The sequence below is a fragment of the Lepeophtheirus salmonis genome, chromosome 4, assembly GCF_016086655.4.
Source record: "Lepeophtheirus salmonis chromosome 4, UVic_Lsal_1.4, whole genome shotgun sequence".
Lineage (NCBI taxonomy): Eukaryota > Metazoa > Arthropoda > Copepoda > Siphonostomatoida > Caligidae > Lepeophtheirus > Lepeophtheirus salmonis.
In genome coordinates, this window is record NC_052134.2 from 10,402,677 (window position 1) to 10,417,007 (window position 14,331).

The window sequence follows — 14,331 nt, forward strand, 5'->3', positions numbered from 1 at the left end:
TCAATCGTCTATAGACCTCAAAATATATCCTGATGGGAGCATTATAATTTAATAGGTTGTTATTAGACTACTCACGTAAATTCAGACAAGTTTTTAGTTTGCATCAGACCCAAAAGAGCCTGCTTTTTTAATTTACTTTCTTTTGAAAAAAAAAAACAACAAGATTTTTTTAACACCAAAATTTTAAATTCAATTTTAATCAATAGAAAGATCAACTGTACTCCTAAACCAAGGCTCCTCTAAATATAATCCGGCGGACGCTCTTACAAATTCTGAGAGTTATAAAGAGCTTTGAAATTCCAAATATTAAATTTTTTCGAAAAAAAATTCAAAAATTAAATTTCAAATATTAAATTTTTTGAAAAAAAAGTTAAAAACTGTAGCTATTTACAAAGCATTTCAAATATTAATTTTTTTGTTTTCCTGTACAATTTGCCTGAAAAACTTTTTTTTTATGAAAAAAAAATCATCCTATTTTTGCATAACATTTTTTCATCCTGACCCCAAAAAAATCTAATAAAAAGCATATATTCCTTAAAGTGGGGGCTACAACCCCTCCAACCACCATCTTTGGACGCTTCCGCTCCTTCATATTCGAACAATCAACGTTCCGAACCCTGATAAGAGGAAAAGAAGGAGAGCGCTAGCAAAAAAAAACTCTGTACAATTTTATTCATATTTTTTGTATGTCAAAAAATGAGATGAAACTGGAAATAAATTAATAAATGAGAATTGAGGGTATATTGATGGATAAATGCATTTATAAGTTACTTACCTTTTTATCGTTAATTTTTCCTTCAATTGAGAAGGCAGTTTTTCATCATATTATAATAATAATAAAAAATAAGTCACTACATAGTTGTTGACCTCATTTTGGGTGATTAAATACGTGTAAAAAATAAATATATGAAGAATAGCTATACTTTGTGTTTTAACAAGCACATACTTTGTACAATTTAAAAGGTAAATATAAAAAAAAAAGATAATTTTACATTCTTATAGTATTATAGTCCGGAGGGGGTGGGCTGAGGGGATGTCCCCCCTCCAAATTAAGGAATATATGTTTTTTACTAAACAAAAATTTTGGTCAGGATGAAAAAAAAATTATGGAATCGCCTTAGTTCATCGACAACGCGCTCAGGAGAAGTTATTCTCCTGAATTTAGTGTGCGTTCCTGCCCAGGTGATTCCTAAAGAAAGAAATATGCTTTGTATATGGATTTCACCAAAAGATTTCTAGGTTAGATGGAGTAAATGTAATACTCTAATGTTTACTTATACTTAATCAGTGCATCACCATCTAATTAAAGGAACATTATTAAAAAAAAGTTACCCGAAAATAGGATGATATTTTTTTCCTAAAAAAATTAATATTTGAAATATAATTTATTATTAATTTTTTTTATTTAAATTTGTTATAAATTGCAGTGGATTTTTGAGATTTCTTCAAAAAATTTATATTCAAGAAAAAAATTTGAAATATTTTATAAACAGTTGTGAATTTTTTTAAACAGTTTTGGATTTTTGGAATTTTATGTGGACAACTGGATTTTTTACATATTTTATGAATAGCTGTGGATTTTTTGTTTCGTATTTCCTTTTTTTTTAAAACGAATAACTAGTTTTTTTAAACTAGGAATAACTTGTTCACTTTATGAATAGTATTGTCCTAGGCCAGTTTACAATCATATGATAGAAATTTGCTATATTTTACATTTTTAGTAAATGAAAGGAAAAATTTGTCTAAACAACCAAGAAAATTTACAATGTATACGGGGACGCAATTGCACACCCCCGCTCAATCTTCTTGTCTAAATTGAACAATTTGACCGTTTGAACCTGGCTATTGAACATAAGCTCCGAGAATAGGATGTTCTTATGTATCCAACCTACAGTCTGGAGCTGGGACAAAGTGACTACCACCTGATCCTGTCTATGGCCAATGGGTTGGAGGTACAAATTTGGCCATAGGCCTGTGAAAATTTGTTTGCCGAGTTTTTTACCAATAGGGACAAGGGCTTCTAGGATAAGGGCTTTATGAAGTTGGGTTCTCGTTGGCAACATGTTATCGAATAGAACTGGGGTCATATTTGGCTTAAATCGGATACACTTTTTTTTTTTTGGATCAATTAGAGATTAGGAATGAAGGAGAATCAAAGAAACAATTTTCATTCTTTCCACTATAAAAGTTACATTTTTAACTCCAACACTGAAATGAAATTGTATAACGATGTAATACATACATGTGTGCGCGTCTAAAACTGAACCCTCTGACTTTTTTAAAGCTTGTTAAATAATTATGTAATTTTTAAAGTGGTTGACAAATTAATTTATTTAACATGAAAGATGAGAGTCTTAGACACATGTCTATTCAATATGACCGCCCATTTTTCTCAACTACCAACCCCAGCCTGGACCGGAACTTGCTGCATGACTTGGTGATGAAGCTCTGGTCGAGGTCGGCTCAGGCCTTCTTGAGGGCAGACTTCAGCTGGTCCTTGGACTTGTATTGGTCTCCCGACAGCATTCCCTTAAAACGTCTAAAAACTGCGAAGTCAAATGGCGAACAATCAGGCGAGTGAGGCGGTTTTTTCTTAAGCTTGTTGAGAAGAATCTTCGACCTTGCGAGGCGTTTTTCCTTGTCTACAGGCCTGAGGGCTTGACGAGGGGTTCTCCTGTAGACCTTAAGACCAAGATCTTTCTTAACTAGCCGGTCCATGGTCCTTCGGCTGACGTTGAACTCCCTAGAGAGGCCGCTGACGGTGACCTTGCCTCTCTTGTTCTCGACATACTTTTTCAGGGCAGCAACCATTTCGTCCGCCCTTCGAGGCCTTGACTTAGATCTTGTGGTTGCCTCAGGAATCCCTTTGGCTACCATACCGTAAACGGTGGTACAGCTGCAGTTCAGAACCTTGGCAATTTCAGTGGGAGTTTTTCCCCCAGCGGAAAATTCCAAAATTGCTACTCGACGTCTCTCCATACTATCAGCTGTTGTTTCACTGTTTCTATTCATATTTTGCTGGAGTTTTGTTTGTAACTAGTCAAGACCCTTGCCTCAAAGTATAAATCGGTTTCAACTCCCCCGAAAAAAAAGATATTTGTAATCCTGCGACCGGCCCTGAAAATAAAGGAACAAAATAAGTGTTCTTGTAGTTATTGAATGGTTCAGAAGAATTAACTAAGTCGACAGCACCTTAACAAAAGCTCATTCGAATTCAACCCATCAACGTCCAGAACAATGACTATGGTAGACATCTAAATTACAAAACAAATGTGGTTGTTCTATAATTCTATTAAGTACTCTAGAATTTATAGCTTTAAAAAATAATACACTTCATAAATCAAGGTAATATTTATTTTTGTCCACAGCTAATTGAAGCTACGAACAAATAAGGATAATTACACAAAAATACATTAAGTTTCTACTTGTACCTACTTACTTTATTGTATGAATGTCCTGAGAAATTTGATCACCCTACATCAGCACGGCTATAATATAATAAAATCCTTTTAATAAGGAACTGTTGTTAAGGCTATCAGTTTTATAATTATGTTCCTTGTTCGTTAGCAAAGGAAATAAATCTTTCAAACGAGATTGGATTTGCCAAAACTTTCTCAAAATATAAAGTGGATTACATTTATAAACTTATAGCGTTTGTAGCAAGCATTGCTCGAAGTTTTTATTCGTCGACATACAGACAAATTTCTAATTTATTTTAAAAAATGATAACTCTCTAACAAATCATCAGTCTTACACTCCGTTTTTTATGAGCCCACGTAGTTACTAATGTTGTATCGGTCCTTATTTAGAAACGCTGTTTAGTCCGTTCTCATCCAGTCTAGTCCAACTTGTCGGTCCTGAATACGGCCTTACCTCACTAACACAAAAATACCGTATGTATTTGTTGGTCAACTGTTGATCCCTCCTCTCACTTGAAACAAAAATGGGATTTCATGGTTTATTATATTTGATAAAAAACGAAGTAATAAGTTTTGCTCCTTTTCGGATGTTTCGGGGTGTATTATAGGAATTGTGAAGTGAAAATTAGAGAGGCTCCTTAATGCTCAAGGACGGTCCATTTGCATATCCTGCGGTTGGGATCAATTATATTATATTAGAGGGTGTCCTTGATACTTGAGACAGCAGTGGGGATAGGTTTTGATCCACCTTAGGTACCAGCTGCCCACTTGCACAACCTGTTGACCGAAGTAACTTAAACTGTCTAATTTTACATTTTTGTCATGTATGTCTATTAGGATGGGTTTTTTTTCTTTTTTTTCTTAATTACGACTAGTGCATAATAAATATTGTTCTGATATAATAGAGGTAATCTGAAGGTTGCTTATCACTATAAAAGTTTGAAAACGAAATAATCCTTATTTTGCTTAAGAGCATTTTATTATACATTTTTCAGACCTATAAAATAGATTAATAAAGTTTTGTTTTTTTCTAGAACCATTCAATAGAAAGTGAAAAACATAAAAAGAAACTGATGATTCGTGTTTAACACGCATCTTTTTCTATGGTTGTAGGACGCTTTGCTGAAAATATTTTTGCGAAACAAACAGTTACCTGAATTACAATTTGGGTAAAAAAAATTTATTTTAGGATGATTCAAGCTCCAATATTATGTAATTATGATTTCCATTCATATTACTCCAAATTTGAAAGATAAAGTGTTTCATTATATGCCACGAATCGCAATGACTAAGGGCTCATTAATAAATAATTAATTGGGTTATTCCATTATGAGGATGCTCTAACTCGGCTCAAATGGCAATTAGAACTGGTGTATCAAAACGAATGAGAATCGATTAATAAACCACGGCCTTACCTGCATAGGACAAAAAATGTACAATTTGTATTGTTGTCTTCTATTAATGTTTGGAGTTCTTGTAAAAACAGTGCTCTTGTTATGGATGTAACATTTTACACAATAAAAAATGTCATCAATACGACGACATCATTATTTCGTATATCCAAAGTATTTACATCAGGGAACACTATATATGTTGCACCCTGTACACACGTTTGATGCTAAATCATGCACACCCCTCCAAATATATCATAAATACGACTACTACATTGTTATATCTTACATCAAAATATGTTTATGATATTTATCATGGAGTACTAAATATAATGGTCTCTGTGACTTGTTGTCATACATTCATAGATACAAACTTTGTTTTATTAATATAAATATAGGTGTATTTTACTCACATCAGGGGCATCCTCTGGGGGGTGGGCTGGACGGGTTGTAGTACACCCTTAAATTAATGATTTTTTTTTATTTTTACTAGAAAATTTAATATTTCAAATTTATTTTTTGAATTTTTTTCCAAAAAGTTTAATTTTCTATGAATATCTATAGATTTTTCAAAAAAATTCTCAAAAACATAATATTTCAAATAATTTATTCAAAAGTTTTGAATTTGAAATTTAATTTTGGTAATTTTTACAAATATTTTAATTATTTATGAAGAGTTCAGTTTTTTTAAATTTTTTTCCAGAAAATTTAATTTTTTGAGAGCAACACTGTAGATTTTTGAAGTATGTTTTCAACAAAATTTTAATTTTTTTAGAGCAGCTGAAGATTTTTGAAATATTTTTTCCAAAAAAAAAAAACTTTTTGTAAACGGCTTTGGATTTATGCAATTTTTATCCAAGAAATATAATTTTTTGAGAATGGCTCAAGATTTTTGAAATTTTTTTCCAAGAAATTTAATATTTGAAATTAATTTTTCAAAATTTTTTGAGACAAATTTAATTTTTCAAATATTTTTCCAAAAAAATTAATTTTTAGATGTTTTGTCAAAAATAAATCTACTACCAAGCCCACCCTCCTCCAAAAAAAAATAAAAAAATATATATATATTTATAATTCTGCGGACGCCCTATACATAGAAGGTACTTTGAAAATTATTCTTGATAGGCATTGGTTTAAACCGCTTACGGCTCTCACACCACTTTGCAGATCATATATATATTTTAGTTTGTTCATACTCACAATTGGCTTTCCTTACTTCTTATATCCTACAAATCAATGTCCGTAAAATACAGATTTAATTACTTTCTTTAATGCATGCAAGATTTTCTAACTCTAATATATCACAAAGGGATTCACTTATATATATTCATAGTTAGGTACATGAACACACATAAGAAATAAAAACAATAGAAACTATGCATTTAATTATTCATTCATTTAGAACGTGATTTATTTATTCAATTATATCGTTCCATCATACGAATGTAACATATATGTATATATATTTCAATTAGCGTTTGTTGGCTAAGTATAGCTTTGAGGAATACATGCATATATTTCAGACGTACATATACCCTGTTTTTGTAGTCAGCTTTCAATGTCTAAGGATTAAATCCGATATTTGGGAGACATGTTAAGAAAATGAAAGACGGAAATCAATAGGGTAACCCTGACAATTTGAAGAATGTTTTGGAGGAGAGCAGCTCCAATCAGCTGAGACAAGGTGGAGGGGAGAAGGTAATAAAAAAAATATAGGGTAGAACGACTCTGATGTCAATCCTCAATTCTACTCTGAGTCCATCAGGAGATACAATTATAACTCCGCAATAAATCCTCAGAGTTACGCTCAATCTTTTATGGGAACAAAAAAATGTTCAATCCAGTTTCAAATCAGTTGATATGTCTGTAGTAGAAAAGGAAGTTAACTCCTCAGGAATTAAAAGATAATAACAACAGCTGGGGAAAAGAAAATTCCTTCTTCAGTTTGCCCACTAAAAAAAGTAGAGTTAAAAAAAGCATTGGACTGATTCAACACTACCTTTATTGTTACTAAAACATACTTATAGTGATGAAAATTGTGTGTATTTTGGGCATGTTATAAAAAGAAACTGAAAATCAACCTGGAGACCCTCATAATTTGAAAAATGTTTTTGGGAGGAGAAAGAATAAAGCCTCAACACCCCTAGCGGGATAATAATTTCCCGTACCAATAGACAGTTATATTTCGATAGATATTGATAAAGTGGTCTTCGTTTGACCATTTGGTTTATAACACCAAAAAAAAACAAGGTAAAAAATTACATGATTTTTATGTAATATAGTTTTGGGTATTTGAACTTTATAATGTGCCGTAGAATACTTTATTTTTAGTAATTTGTATTAAAATAGTCAAAAATGACACTATTAATATATCAATCATCCAAGGAATATTCCATTATTGCATCATCCTTATCCCAAAAAGAACTGCAGGTTCAAGAGGTGGATCATTAACCCCCACCACCGCTTCCCTAAGCATCAAGAACTCCTTTGAATATCCTATAATACACCACTGCCCATGGGTTGTGTAAGTGAACCGCTGGTTGAAAAGGTGGGACATTAGCCACTGCCACCGCCTCATTGAGCGTCAATAACCTTCGTTATTTACACAACTCAACGGATTGACCTTTTTTTTTTGTTATTATACCTACTTAGTGGGTTCTATAAAGTTATGTGTAACTTTTGTGATGGCTTATGACCGTCATGCAGCTCCTCTATAACTGGAGGGTTCAAGTGTTACTAAAATGTAAGCAAAAAAGCAAGAAACTTGAATGAACGTGATAAAATGTGGGTATATCAGGATAACTAAAGCACAAGTAAAGATCTAATAAATATTTATATTAGAATTGTTGATCAGTTAGTCGCAATGTAACCTTTTTCTCTCTGGGAACTTCATCACCAATGAGGAATGACTCCTTGCAAGGCTCAAACTGCTTTCTCATATTGAACGGATCTAAGACAACATTTCTTTCCTAATATAAAATATCCATTCTATGCTACATGGATCACAACAGCCAAAACTTAGTGAGGATCTGATTTTTCTAAGATCAATCCTTGAAACTTGGACCTTGACGTACTGTCCTACCACAATATCCTTAAACTGCCTTGAGGAGAGTTGCATTATGTTGTTTGCATGTTCTTCTTCTTGTGATTAGCTCCTCTCTGTTCCACTTTGCAAACTGAGCAAATTGCCAATCTGAGCACTTTAAATATGTACAATCATCTTCATTTCCCCTCTTCGCAACCTTGGAAGGTTCTGAAGCGTGGTGTTTCAGGCCACAGATTGAACAATTTTGTTCTCAACATACATATTTTTTACAGAATACCCATTTTTTGTCATGAACCGCGTTTCTCTCTATGCACTCCACTTTGGGCCTTTCCTCGTAATGCTACTCCGTGGTTATATCACAGTCTTTGGATAAATGTAAGGACTCAAGTCAGACCTTTATCAAATGGCCATAAATTTCTTGGTATCAAAGTTAATAGAAATACAAGGTTAGACAATCTTGTAATCAAAAGCGGTGATTTTGGCATACTGAATAAACCACTATCCATTTGCCAACTTACTTGTTTTGTCGTCACGTTGTCACAACATAAGAATGTCTTGAATGACTCCATTTTATCTCACAAAGGATTCCTGATATTGTAAGTGATGGGGATTTCCATACACAACCCGTGAGCCTAGGTCAATTATATACTATTAGAAGGGATCCTTAATGTTTAATGAAGCCTTTGGCCCATTTTTTCGACCTGTAGTTAACTTGTGCAAACCATGGGCTGGGATATATTGCAGGATATTGAAAGGGGTTCTTGATGCTCAGGGAAGCAGTAACAGTGGATAATGATCCACTTCTTGAGCCTGTAGTTCTTTTGCACAACCCCTAGGAGGGGTGTTTCATAGGGTATAGAAAGGGGTATTTGATGCTCTAGGAAGTGGTGGCTATAGGTAAAATTTTTGGACCAGTGGTTTACTTGGACAACCAGTAGGCTGGGGCGTAGAATAGATTATCAGAGGGGGTCTTTGATACTCATTATAGCAGCAGCGATACGTTTTGATCCCCCATGTGGGCAAGCAGCTCAATTGCATAACCCGTAGACCGGGGTGTATTAAAGTATATACAAAGGTGTCCTTGATAGTCAATATAGTGGTGGCTATAAGTTGTGATCCAACATAGGGACCAGATCTCCACCTACGCAACCTGTTGGCCAAAGTAAATTTAGTAAAAATAAAATGGAATCTTTTGTGATAATTTCTTATCATACTATAGTTTGATTGTCTGAATATAATATAAACTTCAATCAAAATGTACTACATCAGGGAAGTAGTACATTTTAACATGATGGGCCTCATTGCCACTTGAAATATTTTAATGGGCAGTAGAACATATTACGAGTAAGTTAAATTTCTTGAAAAAATGCTACATTTATAAAACAAAACTATTCAATACAAATTTATTTCAATTTTAGACCAAATATAAAAAAAGGCCAAATCTATTTTTCAAGGCCAAACTCCTTAAAAAAAACTAATCTGGCAACCCTGTTAGAGTCTCATAATATACGAAATTCCGTCAAATATTTTTCAATATTTTTACGTATCATGAGCGTTCTACGCGTTTTGATAATATTGCAACAATATTGCTAAAAAATACTACTTGAAGTGAGAATGAGTAGTAGGTCAAACCTAAACATTATGCAGGCCACAATGCAGCCTGAAATCCAGAGGTTGGGCATCCCTGCATTAGATTATCAAATTGCTTGCAGTGAAGTTGTATCTTAATCAAATCCTTAATGATTAACTTACTTGCAAAGAATTGTTCATAATCAAATTACCCAAAATCATTTCACCTGACAATTGTAATGAAGTTAAAGGTACCATGGACCGCTCTATTAGAAATTTTATGGATTGCCCGGGCATTTTGCCCGCTCTGACGGGGATTTTGCTAAAATTTCCCGTAATAAATTTATTTTAATTCCTTTTAAAAATTGTAGAGAAATAATTTGAAAATGATAGTCTGGGTGTACATAAAAGATTATAGCATTTGGTATGATTGACTTATTTGGCTAACTAACAACTGATTTTGGGCCTGTCTGTTATTTATTTTTAGATGAAATGTTGCAGGACAGAAGGGATATAACGACGAATGTGAACTTGCCATTGGATAATCAAGTCAATCCAATTTTAAATTCTGAGGGAAATTGTAGAACAATTTATATACAAACTATATTTAATCAATTTGAGCCTATTTTATAGTGCGAGTACAGATAGGAATATACTAATTATTTGATTTTTTTTTAGCGATCCATACGTGAAACTCCAATTACTTCCGGAGAAGCAGCATAAAGTCAAAACACGCGTCTTAAGGAAAACTTTAAATCCTGTTTATGACGAAGATTTTACATTCTATGGAATAAATTTTAATCAACTAAGTGTAAGTATTAACTTTTTTTTTAATCGTCCTAGCAAATTAATTTCATCAAAAAGAATGAAATTGCATAGTTGTAAACAAATATGATCTTAATTGTGTGCAATATTTAATTTCTTTGGAAATCCAAATCAAAGGCTATGCTACGAGCCTTCCAGACCACATTTATTTCTAATTTAAATAATTCCTTAACAACAAATAGATGACGTCATCCTGGATTTGACGCTTTAGACAAAATAAGCTGACAATAACATCATTGATTATTTGTATGTGTTACACTTACTACCAACATGAATGATTACATTTATTACTGTCCTCTAGAACATAATGTTAAAACCTAAATGACTCAACCTCCATTATAAGATATGTAACATGCATGTTTGTAAGATATTTGATTGTGGGGTATTTTTTCCATTAACTAGTTATTACATGCTGAGATTTTAAATATATTTAGCTCTCATGAGTATATATTGGATTTCATATATTGTATTAATTCATATAAAGGGGGTTTCAATAAGCACGCTCACATTTTACGTTAATAGGTTTCGAAAACGACGTCATATTTGCTATTGTTTCTTTAACACCTGTGCTCAAAAATAATTGTAGTTTCATCATGGACCAGTACACACTCAAGCAACGCTTGCAAATTATTAAAACTTATTACAAAAGTGGTGAGTCTTTGATCCAAACTTTAAGAGCGTTAATGCCAATTTATGGTCAACGTAATAAACCTGCAAAATCAACAATTCAACGTTTGGTGAAAAAATTTGAGTCCACATACACGCTACATAGTGTTCCTGTGCCAGTGAGACAAAGAAATGCACGAAGTGTAAAAAATATGGCTGTCGCAAGCGCATCAATTCAAGATGACCCAAATTTGTCTCTTACGCGCCGTTCTCAATCGTTGGCATCTCTGTGACATCGTTGTGGCGAATTTTGTGAAAAGATCTTGGCCTACACCCGTATAAGATCAAGTTGACACAAGAACTGAAGCCGTTTGACCACTTCAAACGTCGGGAATTCGTAAAATGGGATGAAGGAAAATTCGAAAATGATCCTGATTTTCAACGTAAAATCATCTTCAGCAATGAGGCACATTTTTGGCTCAATGGTTTTGTTAACAAGCAAAATATGCGCTATTGGGCCGGAAAACCCCACACATGGTTCATAAGGCGCCATTACATCCCCAAAAAATTACTGTTTGGTGTGGATTGCATGCTGGCGGTGTCATTGGGCCGTACTTTTTCGTCGACGATGACAATCGCCACGTTACTGTGAATTAAAATCGTTACGGCGCCATGATAACCGATTTTTTTGGCCTGAATTGGAAGATATGGACTTGGACGATATGTGGTTTCAACAAGACGGTGCCACTTTACACACAGCAAATGTAACAATCGATTTATTGAAGAGTAAGTTTGGTGAGTGTCTTATCTCCAGAAATGGACCAGTCAAGTGGCCGCCTCGCTTGTGCAATTTAACGCCTGCAGACTATTTTCTTTGGGGTCACGTGAAAGCCCTGGTCTACACCAATAATCTGTCGACGTTAGAAGAGCTCAGAACAAATATTCAACGCGAAATTGCTGCAGTTTCTGCCAATTTATGCGGAAAAGTAGTCGAAAATAGGGTTCAACGATTGGACTTCGTAAAACGTGCACGTGTTGGTCATTCAAATGACATCGAATTTCATTCATAAATTACCTTGAATGTATTTTAACGGCAAATAAAGAAATTGTCGATATTTCAAACCGTTTTTGTTTTATGTTTAAAAAAAAGTGTGAGCGCTGTTAATGAAAAACTCTTTATTATTTATTAAAACCCGACAACTTGTAGCCGGACTTAGCTTGAAACCCGATATTTTCTAGCTCGATCCATCTCTATATCGGAGTAATTCCTGTATAGTATTTACTAGATACGGAGTAGGTTTTATGTTTATTTTTTTCCTCCCATAGCTGCATGGAACTAATATCATAATCAGAACTGTTACAAGAATGAGCTTTTTTGAAAAACAAATTTAAAAGAAATTTTGACAACAATGAAGATTATGACTCTCAAACTGTGAACAAAAAAAGTAAATGTATTCATTTTTTCACAGTCGAAAATACCCTTGTTTTTTCTACAAATTTGACGACAAAGATTTAGTCAGGGTGTATAGCATCCCTTACCCCCTGTAGTCACGGACCTGCAAATTATAGGCTATAACAGCTTAGCTGTTTTTCTTTCAAATACGCATATATATGTATTTATATATCTTTATTCATACCGAGTGGTCTATTAAAAACTGAAAACTTTTAATTTTAAACTTCAACACGATATAATTTATTATTAATTAACAATAGAATTTCAACAAAATTAATACTATAAATAGATGTGTGTCTGATCTCTCTTAATCATTAATTTAGCCACCCTTAGCGGCAATGATGACTAACAGGCGGCGGAAGGCCTGACACCAGCTTCAGATATCATTGCGTCCCAGAGCTGGATGATAGTGGCTTTGATGTCCTCGGTGTTTGGATTAAGGATACTTCAGGTCTTCCCCTCAATATGTACGCCAAAAAATATAGTCGATGAGGTTGTCATCAGGGCCGTAGGGGGGGGAGTATTAAAAAAGAGTTCAAAGTAACTCAATAGTCTTACAAGGGTAGAGATGGTTTTCTTTCATTGCTAGTGTCAAAAGTGGCCTCTTCATTCTCACAAGGCTCTTTCCACCATTTTTTTTTTTTTGGTAACTAATTTTGTATGCTTTAATATATCGAAAAATGAAATAATTTCAATCATTCAATTTTAATTAATTAAGGGAAAAGTAAGTGCTCAGATTTCACCCCGTATCATAGGTGTTGATATAATATAAATAGTTAGGAGAAATTGCGTTGTATTAACATGAATGAGGATTTTAGCTTAAAATTAGACCTTTTACCTACACCTAAAAATAATCAAACATTTGAATAAGACAAATACAAAATTATATAAAACAATATCATACTAAATATTTCAAAATATAGGAATCAATTCATTGGTCTCCCTCGATGAAAGTGTTCATACCTCCGATCAATTCATTTTAAAACTGGTCAAGAATCCATTTGAATTTGACAGTTTGTATTTGACAATGTCAATAGCAAAATCCCAGGAATCCTTTGTATTTTGAAAGAAAAAGAAGCTTACCTAACCACAAAGAACACAACTATTGATCTCAAGTTTCCTCTATGAATTGGTTCTCCTCTTTTCAACTGATTAGTAATAATGAAAGAATTGCCATATATTTATCCAGCGTTTTCGACTTTGCTTTATCGGCAAGACAAACAAAATAGTTGCGTTTAAGGTATTAACATTTTCCCCTTCCAAATTTAGAGAGAAAAGTAGTACTAACAAGGAAACCAAAAGGAATGCAAAATATTGTTAAAAAACTTTCCACAATCCTTACGGGGATCCCAGAAAACATTACATTCATTCGAAACCTGGAATTGAGATGTTTTTTTTTTTTTTTTTGATAACTTGTAACAAAGAATTCCCTGTCGTGTTAGCTCAAGACTTCATCAGTTCATTTTTTTTTTTTTTTTTTTTTTTTTTTTGACGAATGTTTGAAGTATATTTTTATATATACCAGCATTTAAAGCCGAAATCATTATCTTAAAGTGTCAGGGCTATGCAGTCCCATCTAGTTCAGTCTCCAAGGGAGTCTGCAGGGGTTGGGCTGGAGGAGCTTAGCCCTCTTCCCACAAACTAAGTTTTTTTTGTTTTTTACTAGAATTTGTTTTCTTCATTCGGAAAACAGCACAACAGAGCAAAAAAAAAAAAAATTTGAAATTTTTTTACAGCAATTTATATTTTTTGTGAATAGGTGTTGAATTTTGAATTTTTTTTCCAAAAAATTTAATATTTGAAACCTTTTTCCAAAAAAAATAATTTTTTATGAATAACTGGATTTTTAAAAAAAAAATCCAAAAAATTTAATTTTTCAATTTTTTGTGAATATGTTGGATTTTGGAAATTTAGAAAAAAAAAAATTAATTTTTGTAATTTTTGGGCAAAGCTATGGATTTTTAAAAATTTCCAAGTATTCAATATTTGATATAATTTTTGGTGAATAGTTATAGGTTTTTG

At 33.0% G+C, this 14,331-nt stretch overlaps 1 protein-coding gene across 1 annotated transcript in view; it reads left to right on the plus strand.

Moving 5' to 3' along the window:
* The window catches only part of LOC121116638 (synaptotagmin-4), a 63,677-nt gene that overhangs the window by 10,485 nt on the left and 38,861 nt on the right, over window positions 1-14,331 (plus strand). The window contains exon 4 of the mRNA XM_040710902.2: window positions 10,104-10,236. Coding sequence (XP_040566836.1) covers window positions 10,104-10,236 — 133 coding nt within the window. The remainder of the gene's footprint in view (window positions 1-10,103; window positions 10,237-14,331) is intronic.